This window comes from Schistocerca piceifrons, chromosome 5, assembly GCF_021461385.2.
Source record: "Schistocerca piceifrons isolate TAMUIC-IGC-003096 chromosome 5, iqSchPice1.1, whole genome shotgun sequence".
NCBI lineage: Eukaryota > Metazoa > Arthropoda > Insecta > Orthoptera > Acrididae > Schistocerca > Schistocerca piceifrons.
The window spans coordinates 158,712,533-158,737,964 of NC_060142.1; the positions used below are offsets into that span (position 1 = coordinate 158,712,533).

The 25,432-nt window shown below is 41.5% G+C and overlaps 1 protein-coding gene across 5 annotated transcripts in view; it reads left to right on the forward strand.

Moving 5' to 3' along the window:
• LOC124798196 (speckle targeted PIP5K1A-regulated poly(A) polymerase-like) overlaps window positions 1–25,432 on the forward strand; it is a 178,280-nt gene that overhangs the window by 38,513 nt on the left and 114,335 nt on the right. For all 5 annotated transcript variants that reach the window (XM_047261496.1, XM_047261495.1, XM_047261499.1 and 2 more), the window contains 2 exons: window positions 2,077–2,165; window positions 3,337–3,485. In XM_047261496.1, coding sequence (XP_047117452.1) covers window positions 2,077–2,165; window positions 3,337–3,485 — 238 coding nt within the window. The remainder of the gene's footprint in view (window positions 1–2,076; window positions 2,166–3,336; window positions 3,486–25,432) is intronic.

Here is a 25,432-nt window from a genome sequence, read left to right on the forward strand (position 1 = left end):
AAACGCATTCTCGGAGAATATGTGGAGGAGTGCAAACAGCACATTCACAATTCTGCTCACTTTGTACAACACTGAAGTCAACTGCTGCTCTGGAATGCAGATATGGTCAGTTTGTTTAAGAGAGTGTCACTTTCAGAAGGGTTGGAACTAATCGTGGAAAAGTTCAATGATTGTTTCTCCGAACTTGGAAGGCACACTCTAATGTCAACTTATTTCCTGTTAGACATAAAATACTATGCATACTCTGATGTGTGGCAATTGGTAGTCCATTATAACCTGCCTTGGTGAACCAGTACATGGAACACTTTGAAGCAAGGCCACTAGACTCGGCTAGGTTCAGTCCATTGTGCTTTTATTGATACATGGCTGACAAAGAGAGAGAGAGAGAGAGTGAATTTGTGTCCCTGGACCATTTAAAACCTATCATCTAAGTACAAAATTAACAATGGAACTTGAAAAAGAGAACCAGCTACCTTTCCTTGACATGTTATTCAACAGAAGACCAGACAGATCCCTGTGTCAGAGGTATATAGAAAATCCACACAGACTTGGAGCTGATTTCATTGGCATGGGACCTCCCTGTCTCCAGTTCGAAGGGTGTAGATGAGGCAACCAATTTGATGCACAATGAGTGCTGGTAACCATTCACATAGAAATTCAGTTCTTAAGGCTCTGATCCATAGCTCAAAGACTTTCAGATAAGGAGGCCTTGTTGAAGAGATAGGAACTTACAAATAGTGTTCAGAAATAATGGGTATTCAGGTCATAAAACTGAGTAGGTGTTGCAATAAAAATAAAGAATGCCTGAGAAAGAGGTTGAGACAGAAGCAGAGGAAAAAATCTAAGAATTTTTTATCTACCTTTTGCTGGCCCAATATCCGGAAGGGCTGGTGGACTCCTACGGAAATATAGCATCCAATATGTTTTGCTCCATCAACAAAGGTAAAAAGTCTTCTTCATGATGTTGAAGTCAATCCAGGTCTCCGAAAGCCAGATGTGTACTGCATTCTATGTGATATGTTGAGGTTGGCATGTGACCTCAGGTGGATGAAGGAATCAGCCATTTGTGAGACAGGAGAAGGTGCTGCGTCCTCACTGGCTAGTGAGTTGCTGAGGTTTACGTACTCCTTTACTCGTATTGCAGAGACAGGATTGTAGCAGATGGGAGGTTATTGCCCCTCAATGATATCAGTGGCTGCAAGTACATTGAGTTCTGCAGTCAGCATCTGCTGTCATGGGAGCCCACACAGCATATGATTGGGCAGCATTACACTATCATATTTCTTTGTCAAAGAAATTTTGTAATGTAGTAGGGAACTTTGTCAAGTCTTGCCTTTCGCTTGGCTGAATACTTGGCAGTACGTCATTTCCCTAAATCATTTAAGGCAAATACTGGAATGGTTTCTTTGAAAAGCACATGGTGTGGTTTCCTTCACTGAGCTGAGCACATGCTCCGTTCTTATGATAGTGCCATTGATTGAACTCAAACTCATACCCTTCAGTCATTTTTAGTATTGCTGCCACTTGAAGAATGTTATTTCCATAAAGCATTTAAGAATACTGCATCAATATATTTGATTTTTAAATAAATAAAAACTTTTTGTTTTCTTTGATATATAGTTAAAAAAATGCACAAGTTCTCATTTTTGTGGCTGATTATCTGCCTATGACTGACAAGAGTTTCATGTTACTGTCATTACAAAATACCGTATGAAATGGCAGTGTTCTGCTCATTATGGTGGAATGCTATAGAACATTAAGTACTGTTGGGAGAAATCTAACCCCTTAGGGATATACCCTGTAGAAAAGGTTTGTATTATTTGTGAACAGTGTTTTCAGAGAAATGCATAACATACTGCTGTGAATTTTTAGAGGGAATTTTTCTACTGGATTCTAAAAGTTAGCATTTTTATCTCTTTTTACTTTGTTTCTCCTTTCAGTACTGACTAGTAAGTAGAAACTTTTTATATCAGAGTCACCATAATACACAGATTTTTGCATTCGCAAATGTACAGCTCATTAATGAGGGATAACCAATCTGATGGTATCATTGTTCTTTTCCTTTTACTCTTACAGAGAAGCGGCTGAAGCATTGCTCAAGTCATCTGTGCATGTTTTAAATCAACTCATCCACACAGAACCAATATTAGAATCCAACCTGAAAAGTAAGTTATGTAAAATATATCTGAAATGTAATATTGGTGTGCTTGTGTGGCCACCATATGTAATTTTGTTCTCTCTTCAATAGCTAAGTTAATTGTGAACATACAGTGTGTGTGGGCTACGTAGAAAAATAAACTAAATTTCCAGTTGTATGTTAGGTAAACATAAAAAAGTTTGAATAATGAGCCTAAAAAAAGTTCTAAAATTTTTCATCAGAGCCAAGTTTGGGAACCAGAAAATTAAAGATGCTTGAATGCAGGAAATGTTACATTAATTTCATGTTATCTTCCTCTGTCCCAATCTCATCCCCCTTTCCTCTTCCCCACTTCTCCCTATCTCCTCCCCACCCCCACCTCTCCCCACACTCTTCCTTCTCTCCTCTTCCATTTCTCCACTCTGCCTTGTCTCATTCCTCTACTCCTAAGGCTCACTCTTTTCATGCATTCCTACCTCCACTCCTTCCCCCTCATCCAATCACTGCTCCCCGTGTCACAAATCACCCTTCTGTTGTTTGCTGTGTAAGATTTACAATTTTTGCTGTGCAAAATTGAGAAATCTTTGTGTTGTATGATTTAAAATTTGGATGTTATCCAGACTTACAACTTCAACCCAAAGAAAACCTTTGATTTCATGTGTATCTTTACTTGGAAAAATGTATTTACAGTGTCTGTCTGACTGCTTGACCACAATTGAGCTCTATGGATTGGAATTTGCATGTCTTTTAAGGTTCACCTTTGTCACTTTATTTGAAATGATATAAGAAGACTTAGTTTGGTAAAAGCATATAGTTAATTTCTTAAATCCTTTTTTCCTTTTTATTGTGTGTTTAAACCAGATCATCCATGGCGTTTTACCAGGTTTTTCTGTGGTACTCTTCAAGGAACATGAGTTCCACTCACTCGAAAATAACTTAAGTGAAATCCATAAATTAAAAGTGGTGAAAAGCAAAATTGATAAATCAGCCTTAGTACAAGAAACACACATGTTGCAGTGTTTGGTTTGTCCAGACAAAACAACCATTTGCTAATCCATAATTGGTGCACTAATTTGAATTTCTCAAGTTTATGGAATATCTTTTAAAAGTAGGAATGCTACGTTTAATAGAGAAGTATATAATATCCTACTGTTTATAAATATCTGTTGTTTCACTTGATTTTATGCTTTTGCATACAGAAAGTAATTCACCCGAAGCTGGCATCAATAATGCAGCTATTATTTTTGCTGTTGAGCAAGCTTGTCAGTCACCCAGTACCAACATGGAAGAGCACATAGGAATAGTGCTGGATTTTATAATTTTGAGAGATCCAGCACGTGATGACAAAGTAAGTTACCTGCTATTGTTGTTAAGAAAATTCAGTTTATACTAACAAGTAGTACACAGGTTCCTAATATTTTGTTGCTGTCAATGTTGCACCATGAACATTTTGCCTCTGTCCCTTCATTTAAAACAAGGATGTTTAATTTTTTCTACTCAGAGTTTACTTGCTGCTTGTAATGCATAAGATGGTATAAAAGCTGTGCTTTCACAGATACATACCCATTCCAACTCCCCCCACCCTCCATATTCAGCATTTGGTGTTTGGCTCTGAATCGTAACAGATGTGGCACAGCAGTCCAAATGGAATTAGAATTGGACATTGATCAGGATTATATGCATTGGGGAAAGAAAAGTTTACCATGAGTGCAAACCAGAAAATGTGTCAGTAATAAGCATGATAAGAGCAAAAATGGCACAGTCTTGTTTCACAAGGAATACCATATTTAAATAGTACAAGACAAAGTTAATTCTTTCTTTACTGAATTTAGAAGATTTCAAGTGGTAAAAGCTTTAGTTTATAGTATTACATAGGTGTATAAATGTGAAATATTACATTAATTATATTTTGATCTATTTTATTAACATAATTTATGATTGTTGCTTTTAAGCAATGTTGGTTTCTACGGGTAATAACATTATACAAAAAAATTCAGTTTACGCGAAAGTTAGTGTGTCACATAGCATTTTAGAGCTCACAAACCTTTGTACAATTTTTTATTGGCAGCTTGGAGAGGGTCACTTTCCCTGTAAGTAATTAACAATTTCAGCATTACAAATTAATTAAAATTTCAAAAATTGAATATTATTTTCATATTGACTGATGCCACTAATTTACTTTCTAATTTGTCCTCCCAGATATGGTTCAAAGTTGTACTTCCACTTGAGTCTTCAGATAAATGAGAGGAGATATTTAGCTAGTGTAGAATTGTTGTGTTTGCTGTGAAACCAAATGTCCAGTCTTCCAACAGATTAATTTTTCTTAAACTGCTGCCTGTATCATTTCCCATTAGTACTTATTATTATTCTTCAGGTAGTAAACAGAGATTTATTAGAGAAGACTGGAAGGGGGGAGGAGGGGATTCACTTGACCTTAGGTTGAGTGGGGCTCAACTGTTGTGAGGACAAGAGAAGGCAAAGATAAGGAGAATGCGTCAGTGGTGGTAGTAGGTCAAAAAGAAAGAAAGAGGAAATATTTTAAATTCTGCACATCTTTTTAACATATTTCCTTCTCATTCTGTCTCTTATCATATCTGAACTACAGCTGACACAGTCCTTACCAACTCCCTCCTGATGCGTTATTCCCACAATAGGCAGTCCTCTCGAATCATGAGACTAAATTAGTTCTTTTTGCAAGTTCTATTGTCAAGTTGATTCAAGAAGCATCCACAGGAAAATTAGTAAATGATGTTTTTATTAAAGCTATTAACTGGTTTTGCATGAATGGACTATCTTTAAATTTGAAGAAACACAACTCATCCAGTTTTGTACTGTTGAAAATACTCCACCTACAATGAATGCAGTTTATCAGCAAGAAATAATGCACAGTGGTAGAAAATTCTAAGTTCTGGTGCGTGTATGGCATGGCAGGGAGAGGGTTGGGGGGGGGGGGGGGGGAGGGTCAAGGGATATTACACTGGCTATAACTTTTAGATTCACCAAGTATTGTCATGAGAATAATATCAGAATCAGTAAGTTAAAATATTTTGCATATTTTCAGTGCTGTAGCATAATATGCTGTTCTAACAGGTAACTAGGGCTAAAAGCATTACTTGCACAGAGGAAAGCTATTATAATTGTGTTTGGAGTTCACACATGTACTTCTTGACAGGCACCTGTTTAAGTAATTGGGAATATTAACCACAGCCTCGCAGCACATTTATTCATACACAAAACTTGTTGTCAACAGTCCATTGCAATCTGAGAGCAAGGGAAACGTTTACAAATAGACTAATAGAAGGAAATATTATCTGCACTTTCCTCTAATGAATCTAATTTTGACACAGGAAGAAATGCAACACTTAGCTATAAAACTCTTTAGGATTCTGCCCCTGAAAGTGAAATAGCTGTACAGCAGAAATGTTTTCAATTGTAAATTAAAGTTGTTTCTCAAAACAACTCCTCCTAAAGCATAAAAGTGTTCTTGAGTAGAAATAGTTAGTTACAGTCTGTAAATATCTGGGAACTGTCTGTGAAATATTTTGTTCAGTTGACACATTCCATGTCATAACATTTATTGGTAATATGGTTTACAGGAAGTGGAATTAATCATTCAACCTAGATTCTGACTAACCTACTAGTACCTGCCCCCTCTCATTTCAAGGATTCTGCAATGAATTCCTCTTTCCTTCCTGAAGATGCAGTGTATAGTTTGAAAAGTAAGGATTCCTCTTTTCATCTGTATTTATGTCTATTGACATCACTAGGAACTGTGACTTCTGAAGGTGGTACTGGTCAGTAAGATAGTGTCTCTGTTTAAATCAAGTCTGTTAAAAAGTAAATGAATCATATCTACATTTTAATAACTCCATTCTCCATTCCACTCATTCATTCAAGTTTCTTAGCCTCCTGTTTATTGAGAGATTCACATGGATCCTACACTTTCAGAACATTGGAGAAGATAATTTAAATCTTCAAGTATTTTGAAGTATCTGAAAGGAAAGGTACCGGGTGCAGAAAATTCTTGCCTACAATAATTCTACAGAGCATTCATGTAGCACCTGCTGGACAACAAGTCTGTTATTTATGGTTCCGCCCGACCTTCACAAGTAAAGATTGCCGATGCAGTGCATTGTTTGTATCAGACTGGTAATGCTAATTAAGGACAGTCTCTATCCCTAGCCTCTGCACCAAAGCCACCAAGTTGTTCCTATCGTTGGGCTGCTCCTGACCGTGTAACATGTCTTTAAAGCCAAGTCTTTTAGTGTGTCTTCAACATTGTTGCCTACTAAGCTAAGTATTTCTGAACTGCCCATGAGCCACAAAATATGCTCATGATAGACTGTGAAGTTCTTCCACAGTTTTGAAGCAAGTAACCCACCTTAGCTGATGAGGAGATACAGGATATTTTTTTAAAAATAGCAAATGGTTTATACAGCTGATTTCAAGCTAGTGGGCTAAAATGCTTGTACAGGTATAATCACTTCAGAAACCTTTTCACATGAATCATTTAAGTGCAAATGATAGCTCTACCTACGCACTGTCCTTTTATACCTTGTGTACCGATTCTACTGCCATCTGTATGCTATATGTGCATATCGTTATCCCATGAATTTTGTCACTTCAGCGTATATTCAAAGAAGTATTCTGTTATCTTGTTGAATTCTTCCCATTTTTGGATGCTCAGTGGCTGTTAAATTTTTACGTTTGTATTTTGTTTTTTATGACTCTGTTGGATGTTATGTTCCACCATCTGTGTTCCCTTTTTCGTGGTAATTTTTCTCACATTATTATATTTCACTTAGTCTTCAAATGAAACTCAATCCGTGTTTTTCCTTTCCTACAATAGGTCAGTATGTTTGTTTCATCATAAATCAATTTTGGCAGGATTTTGTGACAGTGCTACAAGGGCTGCAAAAGAAAAGATGGTATGTGATTCAGGTGTTCCAATACTCAAAACTAAATTATTAGCACTATACTTGACTTACATTTATGGAAAACTTTGTGTTCATTTTAGCTGGGAGATACCGTATTTACTCGAATCTAAGCCGCACTTTTTTTCCGGTTTTTGTAATCCAAAAAACCGCCTGCGGCTTAGAATCGAGTGCAAAGTAAGCGGAAGTTCTGAAAAATGTTGGTAGATGGCGCCACAACTAACTTCTGCCGTCGAATATATGTAGCACTGCACAGGCATGCTTTGCAGGCACAAAGATAAATACTGGCGCCAAAACCTCCGCGTCAATAAATAAATTAAAAAAAAAAGGGTGGAAGATGAGCCTTCTTCTCCGCCCCGAGTTTCGACCACTGCATTTTATGCATTATCCAATGAAGTAAATAGAAATTCCGTATTGTTCATTTTCGAATGTAGCAGCATTTCAATGTACTACGAAAATCGGACTGGCAAGACTGTGTGGGATGTTTGTCGATATGGCCAACTCTAGGTTTTGAATTTTTTCAACCTGTGAGAAGAAATGGTTGCTAATAGGAACTTTCATGAATTGTGAATCACATACAGTATTCTCTTCGCCATAAGAATAATATGAATATAAACATTTTGCCATGTATTCTTTCGTGTTTGCTGCTATCTCATTTAAATCCTGTCTGCCTAATAAACTACGAAACTAGGGTGAGACAGCAGCAAACGCGGAAGAATATACATATCATGTCATGTTTATTTTCGTATTATTCTTATGCCTAATAGTGATACAGTCAGAAATGAAGCACGGCAATTGACTAGATTTTTAAATCTAAGATGACTCTAATTTCTGTGCAGAATTTAATGTACTAAAGAGGCGTCTGCAAAGATTTTCAAATGGAGAAAAATTTTCGCTAAACTCTCGGTCAGAACGTCTTCTATCAAAAGCAGTCTATTATTTGGTTCTTGTTGATCATTATCAAAGAAAGCAGCAGTGTAAGTTACAACAAATAGCAGTCTCTTGCCATTGTTTTGCTAATGAAACGATTCCTCTCGTTTTTTAATTGTAAGTGGCGGTAGCGCGCACAAAAGCAAGCCATGCCGCAAACGGGGACAGGCCGTAAACACTCATTATCAGAATGCGACAAACAATTCATGACACAGTACAGTAATGCATTTTCAGCTTAGAGTGACGTAAACACCTGTAACAAAGAGAACGGCACTTACCAGATCAAAGCAAAATAAGCAATCAATTCAAACAAGACGAAGCACGTGAAAAAGGAAAGGTACCCGTATAAATACGGACGGAGCGCGTGACGCATAGCAATGGCTACCTAGTAAAGCTTAACTGCTAAGCTTACGACTCGAACCTACTGTAGCTGTATCGTCATTCATTCGACTTAAATTGTCTCTCATATTACAATGGACCAACTTCGTTTCGATTTGGAGGTGCGGCCTAAAACTTTTCTCTCCCCTTGAATTTTGAGTCTCAAATTTCAGGTGCGGCTTAAATTCGGGAATTTTTTTTCTTGATTTCGAGTCTCATTTTTCAGGTGCGGCTTAGATTCGAGTGCGGCTTAGATTCGAGTAAATACGGTAAAATCCTGAGATATCACCCTCTCATCAGATATCTCATATACTTTGTGTACATACTTGTTTGTCAAATTAGTGTAACATTTTCTCTCTGTAATATTATTTTTATTATGGGGAAGAATAATTTGCCACACTGAATTATGTTGGAAAGTTCCAAAAGCATTTGTTCATAGGAGAGTCATTAGATATATTGCTTCCTTTACGTATATCTTGGGAAAAGTCAATGCAGATAAAATCAGAGAGATTTAAGCCTGCCCGGAGGCTTACCAGCAATCATTCTTACTGTGAAATATTCACAACTGGAACAAGAAAGGAGTGAAGTGACAGTAACTGGGAAAACATACACTACCAAAGGGAGAGCCACCTGTGAACCGACATATCATATACCAGCTAATATGTGAACACTGTTTTTATATTGGCATGACTACCACCAAATTATCAGTTAGGATGAAGTGGCGTAGACAGAGGGTTTATAATGCAACACACAATATCCTGTTGCAGAGCATCTCTGCAGCATGATAGTTGTGACCTTGGCGCCTGTTTCACGACATGCGCCATTAGTATTCTTTCCCCAGACACAAGTTTCTCAGAACTCAGGTGGGAACTAGCACTACGACGTGTGCTTGGTTTTCACCACCCACCTGGCCTTAATTTACATTAGTTCCTTCCATCTCAGCATTTCTTGACAGTAACTACTTCTTTTTTCTCTCCATTTTAGATTTCCACATCTTTCATTTTCTTACCTGTCTGTTTTTCGCCATCCCCTTCCCACATACAATGCACTTAGGTTTTCACTCTTATTAATTTATGCGCGATGTTTTAGCTGTTTTCTCTGTCTTGCATACTATCCTGTCTTCCACCTTTAAGATCTCAGGTTTTCAAATTTCATCTGATGCAGTCCCCAACAATCAGTCTTTCCCTTTCATCCTGTCAGGTAAGTCTCCCCTGACCCCCAGTTCTGGGTGACTTTTCCAAAAAAATCTGCCCCTTTTCCTAAACCTGTCCAGTCCTTTTCCCCCCTCACCCCTTTTCCTTCCCCTTCAATCTTCTGCCGGAAGAAAGAGCCACTGGCTCCGAAAGCTTGCATAATTATAATCTTTCTTTATATGCACGTTCTGCTGCTTGGTGAGTAGATTTGTTATCTGTCCAGTTGCATTATATTGGCGAGATGCCGTCCACCACAAAATGCAGTGTGGCTTGCTGAGCATAGATGTAGATGTAGAAAGAAAGAATGGTTATAATTGTGTACTATCTGCAATGATTTTTGTTGAAATTGATATTCTTGCTTTCAAGGCTGTTGATGTATTATTGGAGGTGCACTGTTTGACATAAAACTTGGTTGCCGCAGGTACTAAGTCTGAGTCATTCATGTAAGTGCCTAATAAAACTGGCCAGCCAGATGCACAATCTGGCTCCACTGTATGATGAGGAAGTGTGTGGAGGAAGTGTTGTCTTCTGCTCGAGCTGTTACAGTGCAGTATCTGCACATAGCCTAGTTGTAATATCGTACAATGGAGAACCAATTTCTTGAGTTGGAATCCATTTGTTGCTTTATTTTCTAACCACATTTCAGCTTTCTGGTAATGATACCAGTCCGATGGAATGTCAAAGATAATTTGCTTCACTTTTTAATCCACCAGTAATAGCAAAACTTTCCACAAAGGAGCTTGTGTCTGCTTCCAGACCACAACAGTTCACACATGAGAATTTCCTCACCGTAAAGTGGCGAGCGGCTACCAGCCACCCGCCATTAACTGCTAGATGTTGACCACAGTCCAACTAGGTCAATGTGGCACCACACACTTTTGATGTGTTTCTGCTCTCTCATTGGTAAGCATGAAATTGTTTCTAATTACAGTTTGAATTTTCGCAGGAAGTAACTTCTCTAAAGCAAGTGAACACTGTGGAGTTGCACATCATGGGTATGTTACTATGAGTGTATTATAGATTGTCATTTTGTACAACAGTATTGAAAGTTCTTGGGGGGGGGGGGGGCAATACATAAAATAAGGGAAAGGCAGCCACTTGCCTGTAGCAGATCAATGTGTGGAGCTCAGAAACATGTAACAGAAAACAACATTCACACCAGCTTTCAAGCAATAGCTCTTTTTCTAGCAGAAGTACACATGTTCACACAACCAAACATAGATGGTTGTGGCCACAGCAAGACTGATTATTGATGCTTGGTTATTGAAAGCGGTTGCCTGAGCCGATGAAGATGAGGATGAGGTAAGGAAGGGTGCAATGACAGTGTAGTGGAAAAGATGCTGGTCTTTGGGCCAATGACTCTGCAGCCTCACAGCAAAATGAAAAGAGTATGGAGGGTGGAGGGAAAAGAGATGCAGGAACAGGGGGAAAGGGGAGGGTGAAGATGAAGAGGGAGAAATGGAGAAGGGTCGAAAAGGGATAAGAGGAGAGGGAGAGGTGGTTGTGCAGCTGCAGAATCATCTGCTTGCCTCTTTCCCTCTGCACATCTTCCTTGTGTCCTTGCCTACTGCATCCCCACCTTCTTCAGCTCAGGCAAGTGCTTCCAGCGTTTGAGTAGTCAGTCTTGCCAGAGCCATTGTAGTGCACATTTGGGTGTGTCTGCCCCCCCCCCCCCCTCTCTCTCTCTGTGTGTGTGTGTGTGTGTGTGTGTGTGTGTGTGTTTTGGAAGCTAGTGTGCTCTGTGCTCCATGCGTCAGTTGTAATTTTCTTATTTGAAAGTCTAGTATTTGTCTTGCAGTTACGGATTGTGTTTCACATATTTGATTCTTATTGCTGTTTAAGCATTATCAAATAGTCACAAGTGAAAAAAGGTATAGCATTCCTGACACATTGCTCACTTTGGATTTAACACAGGGCAGAAGACAGTGGAGGCAGCTTGAGACATTTGTGTCGTGTGTGGGACGAGTGCTGTCAGACAAATAACTTTGGATAGGGATTTTCTTGTGTCACGGAAGATTGTTCTGGCGTGAATGATTTTCCACATTCAGGAAACCACTGTAATTGACATGTGATGAACTGTGACCATTTAACCTTCATCTGAGATTTGTATTCAGTAGGCAACGCTCAGAAGTTGTGTGTAGGAGTACTTGATACTCTAATCCAAAGCAGCAAAAATTTGATGGGTAAGTGATGTTGCATTTATGTTAACTTTGTATGAAGGAATTTATGACAGCTCCAAGTAAAGACATCGCTTCGAGCAAAAGGCAGTGTGAACATACATTATTTTGCACCTTGTGGCATAAAAGTGGGCTGTGCACTATGAACTCCTATCCATTCATGTGTCCATCATAGCCAGCTTATGTTGTCAACAGCTGAGTAACCTTTTGGTCACAGTATAAGGAAAATAACCAACAAAACTGCATTGCGTGTTCCTACCACATGATACCCCACACTGCTGATCCCACAAACAGCAAGGGGCTCACCACTCTTTGGCAGATTCGTGCTTGGCTACCATGGAGCCCCAGCTTTTGCAGTATCTTTTCCCTTCTGTGCTGTGTGTCTATCCTCTTGCTATTCTTTTTCCCCTCCCTTGGGAAACATTTCTGTGGTGTTATTGGGAATGTTCTGCATTGTCTGTCCCTGGATAAGAACAGTGTCACCACTGTTTTTTGTTCCCTTTTCCTTTCTTGGTTCCCCTTCTCCTCTTGTTCCACTGCTTCGGCACTTGAGGTTCCTCTTTTTCTTCTCCCTCCCTGTGCACTCCTGAAGGCCTGTCCACGTGTCTGACGTGTAACAGGTGACTGTGTAATGCATAATTCTCAGCCCAGGGTTGACAGGTCTGGCTCACATGTACCCCCTGGTATTGGCCAGGCCCAGAGAGGGGTGATTGTCTGAGCTGCAACCTGACCAAATTTCCAATTGGTCCTTCTGTCAGGTGTTGGGGAGGTGTGACCTGAGGTGTGAACAATCACCTAAGGTGGGTGTGCCCCCTTGTGAAGAGGGCCACCAGTTGCAAGGAGTGCACCATCAGATATGCTGACATTCATGGGGGATTTTCTCGCGATGAGCCAATCGTCTTCCCAGTTGACATCTACAAAATGTAAACTTAATGAGGCTGATGATTCAAAGACCCTTCCCACTGCACCATGGTTCCTCTTGGTCTCACGTAATGGAGACTGCCAACCCTTCGCCGTGGTAAATCCGTTTATTATTCAGAAAGGTGTTGATACAGTTGCCGGCCCTGTGAAATCCTGCTCTCATTTGCAGAATGGTGCTTTGCTTTTGGAGACTACTTCTGATTCTCAAGCACAACAACTGCTTGCCACCTCACTTCTCCATGGCTACCCTGTTCGTGTCGAGGCCCATAGAACTCTGAATTCTTCCCATCGTGTTATTTACATTAGGCTGCTCGACGATCTGACTGAGGCCGAAATCCAGTCTTACCTCTCTGACCAGAGTGTCATTGCCATCTATCGGGTGATGAAAAAGGTAGATTCCTCCTTAGTGCCCACCCACACTCTTTTTCTCACCTTTGATAGTGTGGTGCTTCCATACAAGATCAAAACAGGTTATGAAATTACCACAGTCCGACTGTACATTCCGAACCCAATGTGCTGCTACCAGTGTCATTGTTTCAACCACACTAGAACGTGTTGTTTACACCCAGCCAAATGTGTAACTTGTGGTAGTGATGCGCATGAGGGCAGTTGTCCGCCTCCTCCTCCTCCACACTGTATCAACTGCAAAGGGGGCCGTGCCACCTCCTCTCAGGATTGTCCCATGTATCTTGATGAGAAGGCTGTTCAAGAGGTCCGGGTAAAGGAAAAAGTGCCTTACCCAGTCACTTACAAGTTATTGGTTAGTCGCAAACCCTGTGTTCTCCCCTCTGGAACCTATAGTTCTATTCTTGTTACCCCTCGCTCCATGAAGGACATGGCCACACAGACAAGTAACCTCAAATTCAGCTCTGAGGTTGTAAAATCACCCAGTGTCAAGGTAGCATCACCATCCCCTGTCTAGCTGTGCAACAAGTCATCAAACTCTCACCTCAAGAGGCAAAACCACCAGCTACACAACCAGTAGGCCGGAAAGGACAGAAGGAGTACTCCCATGAAGACATCCTATGTCCCTGCAGCCAAACAACACCCAAGTCTTCCTCTGCTAACTGGAAAGACTCGAAGAAGTCCACTAAAAGCAAATGGTCTTCTCCTTCCCTGACTCGAAGATCTCTTCGAAGGTGTTGCCACGTGTTACTTTACCCCCAACGGCCTCCGTGTTGCCGGTGCACACCACCAACTGTTTTTCAGTGTTGCACTCCACAGACTGATAGCACATGCAAGCCGATGCTTCTGTGGATCCCACGGAGCAGGATCCTCATGCTTGTGTGCCCTGTGGCCGCGACTCTTCACAAGCTATCTCTCGACAGCTGCCGAGATAACACTCCTTCATTTTTCCCTCATCATGACTCCTCAAATGGAACTTTCTTGGCCTTTGGTCCCACAAAGAGGATTTGCAGCTGCTTTTAGCGTTGCAGCATTTCCTTATACTCTGCCTTCAGGAAACGAAATTGCGTCCTGATGACCGCTTTTAACTTTCACATTTCTTCTCGGTTCGGTTTGACCTTTACCCTGAAGTCGGCATTCCATCTCGTGGGGGTGTCATGCTGCTCATACGGGATGACATTCATAGTCAAGCCATCTCCCTGACTGCCCATCTTCAAGCTGTTGCAGTTTGCCCTTTCCTTCCCGACCTGACATTTTCCCTCTGTACCATATATGTTCCTCTGTCATTCGATGTCACCAGGGCAGACTACCTTCAGCTTATTGGGCAGCTACCTCCCCCATTTTTGCTACTCGGTGACTTCAATGTGCATCATCCCCTTTGGGGTTCTTCCAGGACCTGTCAGAAAGATGCCCTGTTGGCTGATCTTCTTAACCAACTTGACCTCTTCTGCTTTAACACTGGAGCACCCTCTTTCCTTTCCAGCTCCTTGCACACCTATTCCCATTTGGACCTATCCTTCTGCACTACCCAGTTTGCCCATCGTCTTGAGTGGTCCATTCTTTCTGACATCTACTCGAGCGACCATTTCCCATGTGCTATCCATTTGCCAACTCCTACTCCACCTGCGTGCACACCCAAATGGCAGCTTACTAAGCCTGACTGGCAGCTTTACTCTTCCCTGGCAACCTTCGAAAACAAAATTTCCCGAGTTGTGACGACCAGCTGGAATATCTCAAAAACGTTATCCTTACTGCTGCAGAAAGTAGCATTCCTTGCGCTTCCTCTTTACCACGTCATGTCCCAGTCCCTTGGTGGACTGAGGCATGCCGCGACACAATTTGCACATGGAGACATGCTCTCCACGTTTTTAACTGTCGTCCTACCATGGCAAAATGTATTCATTATAAACAGATGTGTGCACAGTGTCTTCGCGTTCTTTGGGTTATCAAAGGAGCTAGCTGCATTTCATTCACTAGTTCTTTTAACAGTTCCACCCTTCTTCTGTCATGTGGGCCAATCTCCGACAGCTCTTTGGGGCCAAGATCCATTCCCCAATTTCCAGCCTGACAGTAGCAGACAATGTCATCGTGGACCTTATTGCTATCTCCAACGCCTTGGACACCATTTTGCAGACGTTTCGAGCTCTTCCCATTATCATCCCGCCTGCCACCATCGGCAACGAGCAGAGGAGGCTTGGGCGATACCCTTCTTTTCTCTGAATCGTGAGTGCTACAGTGCCGCCTTTACTATGAAGGAGCTAGATCATGCTCTCTGTTCATCCCGATCCTCCGCCCCAGGACCAGATGCTGTCCACATTCAGATGTTGCAACACTTTTCTCTTGCAGGCAAGCACTTTCTGCTTAACACATACAACCGCATCTGGAAAGAGGGCACATTTCCCGGACGTTGGCGTGAAGCCACCATCGTACCCATACCTAAGGTCGGGAAGGACAAAAACCTTCCTTCTACCTACTGCCCCATCTCTCTCACCAGCTGCATTTGCAAGGTGATAGAACTTATGATTCATGCCTGGCTGGTGTGGTGGCTCGAGTCTCGCAATTTACTGACAAATGCACAGTGTCGATTTTGAGTGCGGCGTTCTGGAGTTGACCGTCTCGTTACTTTGTCCACTCAGTCAGGAACGGTTTTCTGTAGAAATCTGAGACTGTGTCAGTGTTTTTTGATTTGGAGAAGGCCTACGACACGTGCTGGGGAACTGGTATCTTCCGTACTCTTTACACATGCGGCTTCTGTGGCTGCCTGCCCTGTTTCCTTTAGGAATTTTTAAATGATCGAGTTTTCTAGGTGTATGCATGTTCTGGCTTATCGGATATCTTTATCCAGGAAAACAGTGTGCCTCAGGGTGCCATCCTCGGTGTCGTCCTCTTTGCTATTGCCATTAACCCTATAGTGGCCTGTCCCTCAACTCCTTTTTTGTTGACAATTTTGCCATCTATTGCAGTTCTCCACAGACCTGTCTCACTGAGCGGCATCTTCAGCGATGTCTTGATCGTCTTTACTCCTGGAGCATCGACAATGACTTTCGCTTTTCCACTGACAATTGCTGACAGTGCAATTGGTTTCTCCCACCATCTTTACATCTCTGGCCTGTTGCCCTTCCGTTTGTTGAAACTACAAAATTCCTGGGGCTCATGCTCGATAGGAAACTCTCTTGGTTGTCCCATGTGTCTTACCTGGCAGCCTGCTGTACGCGTTTCCTCAATGTCCTACGTGTCCTCAATGGTACTTCCTGGGGTACCAGTCGAACCACTCTCCTCTGTTTGTACCGGTCCGTTGTCTGTTCAATACTCGACTATGGGTGCTTTATTTATGCATCTGCAAATCCAGCCCCCTTACACCATCTCAACACTATCCACCATCATGGCATCTGTGTGACCACTGGTGCCTTTTACACTAGCTCAACTGAGAGTCTGTATGCTGAAGCTGCTGAACTACAACTGTGCTACTGCTGTGACTTTCTCCTTAGCAGGAATGCATGCTGTTTGTCTGCCATGCATGGCCACCCATCCTATGCTTTCTTCTTCGATGATTCCTCTGACCGCCTGTATGGGGCATGTCCGTTTTCTCTCTTACCTCCTGGAGTCCTCTTTCAGCACTTGTTATGGCAGCTTAACTTCACATTACCTGCAACTTTCACAATGGGTGTGAACCCTTCTCCACCTTGGCTTCGTGAAGCAATTAATGTTAACCTTGTCCTTCATTCACTTCCTAATGACACTACTCCAGCCACACTCTATTGCCTTAAGTTTTACGACCTTTGCATGGAACCTCAAGATGGTACCTTTATACGCACTGATGGCTCTCGGACTGACTGTGGGGTCAGTTGTGCCTTCATCATTGGCAACCGTATCTTTCGATATCGGCTTCTGGCACACTGGTCAGTATTTACAGCTGAGCTCTTCACTCAGTATCAGGCCATGGAGTACATCTGGTGACACAGACTTTTCAATTGTTCCTTCTGCTCAGACTCACTCAGCACCCTTCAAAGTCTATATGTGCTGTACACCGCCCATCCCTTAATGCAGCGAGTCCAGGAAAACTGTCACTTGCTCACTCTTGGTGGAGCCAGTGTGATGTTTATATGGGTTCCTGGTCATGTTGGTCTGCCAGGAAATGAGGCTGCGGCCAAGGCTGCAGTACTCATACCTCAGCCCGCTAGTTTCTACATTCCCTCCGATGATCTCTGTGTTGCCGTCTCTCAGGAGGTGGTGTCCTTTTGGCATCGCCAATGGTCCTCCCTTCACGGGAATAAGCTCTGACTTATCAAGCCTCTCCCAGCGGCTTGGACGACCTCCTCTCGGCCCTCCCGCTGGGAGGAGGTCAGTTTAACTAGGCTGCATATAGGGAACTGCCTTTTTACCCATCGTCATTTGATAAGTGGCGCTACCCCACCACTTTGGACACATTGCGCCCAAGTTTTAACTATCCACTACTTCCTGATGGAATGCCCATTTCTGAACTGTTTACGTTCCCACTTCTGTATGGTCTCTTTTTTTCGCCCTTTCTCCATTTGCCTGTTTTTAGCTGTCTTCTCTTATGTCAATTGGGACTGACGTATAGTTGTTTTCTACCTCCTCTCTGTGTCTTCGTGTTCTATAGTTCTGACTTGGGTGTGTATGACCCCAGTTGTTTTTTGTGCCCAAAGCAAAATAAAACCGAATCCAAATCACAAACAGGACTATCGTTGAATGTGTTTTAATGCACATTATTTTTAACAAAATAATGTAATGTAATTCAATAGATTATCTATCTAACTACATAATTTTGTAGAATTTGTTGTGGAAGTCTTCGTTCATGCACTTATTACCATGATCTTATGGTCTCAAATATTTACCTTTCTCATTCCTTATCAAACAATTGTTAAGGAAATTCCTTTCCGAATGAAAATACTCTTCAAACCTTACTTGATGACATTTTTAACTGTTAACTAGAAGTTTTCTACAGGCATTGAGCATTGTTAGGTTGTTTAGTCAATGTTAGCAAATATATTGTTGATTAATAATTTCTCTCTAATGTTTACAGTTGTGGTCAGTAAATTAATGGAAAAATGCTAATAAATAGGAACTGTACTAATGCAAAGAATTACAACTTATTCCAGTAACCTTACAATGGAAGTATATTTTCATAGAACATAAATTATCTGTAATACAAATTTCCCTACATCCACACAAATTAGTAACATATTGCACACTTCGGACTTTGAAACTATCTGCATTTACAAGTGTCATACTCAAGAAGTATGGAAATGAAGCAGGTATAGAGGATGCATAAAGTTAATAAATTATTTAGTGGCACAGTTTGATAATCAAGTGTGCAGTGTCACAAGTTCTTCACACTTGCACTATGGGGTACTGGGAGTAGCAAGAAGGCTCAGGGGAGAAGTTTTTGCAAGATGTCCTTACTCATTTTCTGTCTGGCTTGCTTCTAGCTCTGACACATAATAGGTAAAAGGCTGGCCTCCAGTGAGATTTGAATTAACAGCCAACACCTCCTTCACTTTATAGTGTGCGCTACCTACCTCAGAGCTACCAAAGAACTGCAGCATCTCTCTCTCTCTCTCTCTCTCTCTCTCATTGCCCCAGTGGTGGTTAGGGCAGCTAAATTGCAATGAAAAAGATGAGATTAGTTGCAGTTCCCCCATGGAACAACTTCTTTGATTCAAAACGATAAATTGATAACCTGATGATCCACAATAAGTGAAAATCACTAAGATTAGTCAGTGGAAATGACAAGAAGATATCAGGTGAATTTAGTTGAGTAATTCTGTCTCATCCAGTAACCCAATGATCACACGGATACCAAACGTATTCTGTGTTATTGCCAGGTTTCAGCTATACTACAAGCAGGAGAATACGTCTCCGAGTCGATGTACTAGCACGTCACAGACATGATTGCCAAGGGTTGGAATAAAGAAAACATACGTCAAGGAGTTTTATTCCCATTCTGTAATTAGGTTCAGGGACTAGAGTGTAATTACTAATAATACCCTGATGCACCAACTGCAAACTGTAACAGGTTTTTTCTGCACGGTAGGAGTGGGAGAGTGGTTCTGTGCTGCAGGATGGCAGTGGAGTAGTCAAAGAAGGCAGCCAGTCAGTTGGCAGAACACTGAACATGAACAGATGTAGTTCAGCCCATCTGAAACAGACATACTGCAGACGATGGGAGGTGACCCTTGGTGCCCAGCACACTGGTAGGGGCATGTTGGCATGTGCATTTCCCATAGATGGTAACAGTGACCTGGCCACCAAAGCATGCTGGCAGATCCCCTGTGCCTGGGTTGGATATTCAGGCAGCATTGTTTGTGGCCATGTCATAGATGTGGCGATGACTGACACAGGCCCTGTGTCATCGGATGGCCCATCTGTGATGATTTGCTGATGGGCTGGTTCTGTTGCTTTAAATCCAGTTTCCACAAGCTGGCAGTTGCAAAAGCTCCCTGTACAGAGGTGCCATCAAAACATCTGGACCAGGGCAGATGACTTGGTGTGACGTAATCAGTAGGTTAGTCAATTGTGCAGTGGGAGTCTGCATGATGTCCATACATGGAAGCGCCAGTGTCTGTTGACACTGCTGAGCTTGCAGGGCATTGGTTGGTAACTGTTGACTGGCTTAAGTTACAGGGCTGCAATCCCAGCTGCCGGTGTCTTTAAGTCATTACATTTCCTCCCTCCTTAGAGTAACATGGTCCTCCAGATTCCTATTTTGTTGGTCTAACTGTAAGAGAGACACTTTCACACATATCAAAGGTTGGTCATTGCTTGAATAAGACTTAAGCATGTCGTCCTATTCATTTTATTTTACACTACATACAGTGTCTCACGTTGCTTAAGCACTGAATTTCTGCGACTGTCTTTGCTTCTCCTTGTACTTTATTTTCATTCATAATTTATTATTGTTTCACTTGCATCGGCATGACTATTGGGAACCTGCGGGTTGAAGGAAGGTAAGAACAGGATATGGCCAACTATACATCTTAGATGGCAGATCACAATACTTCTTAGGCTCAGAATTACACAAACGGCTGATATACTAGTCCCTTTGCTTATGAATTGGTTGTGTTGTTCATCCCAATATTTTCATAGGTGATCAAGTAGGTGTTCCATTGTTACACGACCATTTTGTGCTGCCATCATCTGCGCCATGGTAGCCAGAAGAATTAAGTTTAACGTGGCATTGTGGAAAGTCAGGTTTTCCTTGGGTAGGATTTTGAAAGGTAGGTCTGATAGGTAAATTAATAAGTGACTGGTATTTAGAGTTGTGGCTCTGGTAATGGTGGCAAGTAATTGGAAAATGGGACCTGAAGTGTCTCATTGTGTACTATTCATTAGTAATGCCTGACCTTTAAGCTGTATGTGCTGGGTGCTGCCAAAATGTCTTTGGTCATAGTAGATGGCAATGACTATTATCAGTTTTTATTCTGAGTACAGCTTATGTGACTCTGTCCTGTGGAAAAATTCAGTTTCACTTGTGATGATTTCCCTGGGGCAGTTAGTTGCTGTCTTTGTGGAGCGAAACAGAGTATATTCACATGACTCAGATATGGTGTGTATTTGCTTTGTGGGGCAAACTGTGTCTTTATCGGATTGGCACTGTAGTGACTCCACAGTGGAGAGTCCTACTTCCTCAAATCCCATATCATCTTAAACGACTGAATTAACCTAGAAAGCATCCATTATAAAGAATCTCCAACATTAGTTACATGCCAAAGTGTGTCACACATAAACTCATTCACTCTCACTTACTACCAACTTCTATACCTACTGCATTAAAAAAAAAAATAATCATTAGACACTACTGTTCTATTAATAGTTCTCTAACTTACTACCTATAAGCAATTGTTCATCATGAACCTTTCTAATAGAAATAAAACAACATAAATATAACCATAATACATAACTGATAAGGAACTGCAAACATTCAACTCATGAGACCACCTTGAGGTCTTAAGATGTGTGTGGATGTGTTAGAGAAAGCTCAGATACACTCTTTCCCCTTTGGAAGGGACCTCCAACAATTGAAGCAGTGCTTCTTGTTCACCTTGAAACTGGCAGATTATATTCATATGGACAGTCATGGTTCAGGTGGAGATATTTATTTTAACATTAACTGGGAATGTTGTTTTGAGTACCTGATAGGGCCCTTGTTACCATGGAATTAACTTCTTTGTCTTCCCCTTCGGAATGTGAGGGTTAGATAGCATAACCCACTGCCCAACATGATACTTGGGTAATTTTGGTTTTTCATTGTGAGTGTTTTCCTGTCTGTTTGATTTTACGTTCTCCAATCTTACTTTTTTCTGATTCTACACGATAAATTTGTAGCCTCTGTGAAAAACCCATAACATCAGTACTAAAAATTCCCCATTTCATGTTTTTTCCTAGTAAGGTTTACTTCGATTCTACGTTCTTACTCCTTGTCCCGCTTGCCTTCATTGCACTTTCTTCTTATTGACATTTGACATGACTGAAAGAGTTATAAGTGGCACAAAAGACAGACAGTTTGCACCATGAGTGGTGGTGGTGGTGGCGGCGGCGGTGGTGGTGGTGGTGGTGGTGGTGGTGGTGGTGGAGGAGGAGGAGGAGGAGGAGAAGTTAAGGGAATATTTTAGGCCATTGTAGAGAGGGGAGACATGAGAGAAAATGCTGACATAATCCATGATCAGTATTATCAACACAACTTGCAACGTTTAGGTATGCAACTATTTAGCTTGTGGCAGTAGTGAATAAACAGGACAGTTGATGCGAAATGTTTGACCAATACATGATGAAGGGGCCCAGCTGTCACCTTTTCTTTTGCCATTTATAACTGTCTCGTCTTTTTGATTGTATTTTTGATGTACTGTATTCAGCAACAGTATCAGTCATCAACCTTTTAAATTCAAACACTTAGTCTCAAAGAACGGCCCAGTCCTTGCGAATTCACTTCTTATTTGTACCGAAAACGTACATTTAGTAACAGATTGGCTGTGACGTCATCCGAGGCAGGGCGTAAGTAGGCATTTGACTGAAGTGGACTGAGTGATAGCTTGGTGCAAAGTGTGTATCACTACCTCTCAGGCCTTATTTATACATTGGCGTAGTGAATGGCCAAAGGGAACATCTGCTGTCTTCTACTGTATGCCCAGGTAGCAGCATCTAAATGGCCACTTTCTCATACACACATTATTTAATAACTCGGTTATGAATCAGTTTACAATCTTTGATAAAATTATTTAATTGAATGGATAAAAAATCTACTCACCAAGCAGCAGCAGAACACACACTATTGTGATTGGCAAGCTTTCGGAGCCAGTGGCTCCTTCTTCAGGCTCAGGCAGAAGGTTTGAAGGGGAAGGAAGAAGGGTGAAAGGAAAGGACTGGAGAGGTCGAGGAAAAGGGGTAGACTTTGGGAAAGTCACCCAGAACTGTGGGTCAGGGGAGACTTACCGTATGGGATGACAGGGCGATTCACAAATACAGGGTGTTACAAAAAGGTATGGCCAAACTTTCAGGAAACATTCCTCACACACAAAGAAAGAAAATATGTTATGTGGACATGTGTCCGGAAACACTTACTTTCCATGTTAGAGCTCATTTTATTATTTCTCTTCAAATCACATTAATCATGGAATGGAAACACACAGCAACAGAACGTACCAGCGTGACTTCAAACACTTTGTTACAGGAAATGTTCAAAATGTCCTCCGTTAGCGAGGATACATGCATCCACCCTCCGTCACATGGAATCCCTGATGCGCTGATGCAGCCCTGCACAATGGCGTAATGTATCACAGCCGTCCACAATACGAGCACGAAGAGTCTCTACATTTGGTACCGGGGTTGCGTAGACAAGAGCTTTCAAATGCCCCCATAAATGAAAGTCAAGAGGGTTAAGGTCAGGAGAGCGTGGAGGCCATGGCATTGGTCTGCCTCTACCAATCCATCGGTCACCGAATCTGTTGTTGAGAAGCGTACGAACACTTCGACTGAAATGTGCAGGAGCTCCATCGTGCATGAACCAGATGTTGTGTCGTACTTGTAAAGGCACATGTTCTAGCAGCACAGGTAGAGTATCCCGTATGAAATCATCATAACGTGCTCCGTTGAGCGTAGGTAGAAGAACATGGGGCCCAATCAAGACATCACCAACAATGCCTGCCCAAACGTTCACAGAAAATCTGTGTTGATGACGTGACTGCACAATTGCGTGCGGATTCTCGTCAGCCCACACATGTTGATTGTGAAAATTTACAATTTGATTATGTTGGAATGAAGAAGCTCATCCGTAAAGAGAACATTTGCACTGAAATGAGGATTGACACATTGTTGGATGAACCATTTGCAGAAGTGTACCCGTGGAGGCCAATAAGCTGCTGATAGTGCCTGCACACGCTGTACATGGTACGGAAACCACTGGTTCTCCCGTAGCACTCCATACAGTGACGTGGTCAACATTACCTTGTACAGCAGCAACTTCTCTGACGCTGACATTAGGGTTATCGTCAACTGCACGAAGAATTGCCTCGTCCATTGCAGGTGTCCTCGTCGTCCTAGGTCTTCCCCAGTCGCGAGTCATAGGCTGGAATGTTCCGTGCTCCCTAAGACGCCGATCAATTGCATCGAACGTCTTCCTGTCGGGACACCTTCGTTCTGGAAATCTGTCTCGATACAAGCGTACCGCGCCACGGCTATTGCCCCGTGCTAATCCATACATCAAATGGGCATCTGCCAACTCCGCATTTGCAAACATTGCACTGACTGCAAAACCACGTTTGTGATGAACACTAACTTGTTGATGCTACGTACTGATGTGCTTGATGCTAGTACTGTGGAACCAAGAGTCGCATGCCAACACAAGCACCGAAGTCAACATTACCTTCCTTCAATTAGGCCAACTGGCGGTGAATCGAGGAAGTACAGTACATACTGATGAAACTAAAATAAGCTCTAACATGGAAATTAAGTGTCCACATTACATCTTTTCTTTATTTGTGTGTGAGGAATGTTTCCTGAAAGTTTGGCCGTACCTTTTTGCAAATATTTTAATATGTTATTCTACAAGCAAAACTAAAGAAAAAAGTTCACGTAGACATAGATCCACAAATGTTTAGTTACAGAGTTATGGCTAATAAAAGATTTTGCCTGAAATTTAGCAAATTTGCTAATATGAAGCCACTGCAAAATGAGTCACAGTAAAAAGCATGCAATAGATGATTCGCATGCAATAGACAATTCAAAACGGAAAATTACTAGACAAATTAACATTATCATGCCTGCAGAATTACTACATGTTGCTGCCTGTTTTCTTTACTTAATTCATCTTTCCTTGAATCACAGGCATGAGGCATACCTGTTTATGTGGGACACCCTGTAGTTCAGCAGATACATCGTAAACACTGAGATGTGTGAAAACTTGTATTTGCTTAAAATAGAGTGCAAATAAGCCAGACTAAATGCATTTGTTGTTTCATAAGAGAGCACTTACTGACTTACAACAAACATCAGTGCAATTTCTAATGTTTTTCTAAACTTTTTCTTGCTTACGTGCTTGATGTCAAATGCTTGAAGCAGTTTTATACGTGAGAGTTTGATTCTTTAAAGAATCGGGGGTTTACTAGTATGTTACCAATTTGTGCAGATTTAGGCATGCTTGTGTTACACTTTGTTTTGTGAAAATAGACATTCGTTGTAAGCTTATCACAGTAAGATGTAGTTCATTTCTATTTATATAGCTCTTCCATTAGTTTTTTAAGCACAATAGTAGACATAAGAGAGAAATTAAATCATCAACAATATATTCTCTGACGTTGATTAAACGTTCTGACAATACTCAAAACCCATAGAAACCTACTAGATACAAGTTAAAGATTTTGGCAAGCCAGGGTGAAAGTGTATAATCATCCGAAAAGGAATTTTCTGTTCGGTTGTTTGATAAGCAACATGGAAGGTGAACATTTGAGGACACAGGGTCATACAATTAAGTGTGTGAAAAATTACTTTCCCAACAAACTCTTGGATAGTTTTGTTAGCGAAATCTGCAGTGCGGTAGCATGTAGTACCAACACCTGATGCAGTTTTGTTTGTTGTTTTTGTCCAAGTTGTTGACAATAAATGCCAGCTATGATGGAGAGATACCCTTGGGTAGAAGTTTGCAGTGGACAGCACTCTTTTTGTGCCACCAGATGCAAAATATTATCTGCTCTACACTATCCTTTGCTCAGAGTGATGCCTTTTGTTAGGGCTCAGCCATTAATTTCTTCTTAAGAAGTATAGTCTCATCATCACTCATCACCAGGAACAGTATCACCCATAAATACTCGATGAGTGAACAGATGACATTCAGGAAAAAAAAAA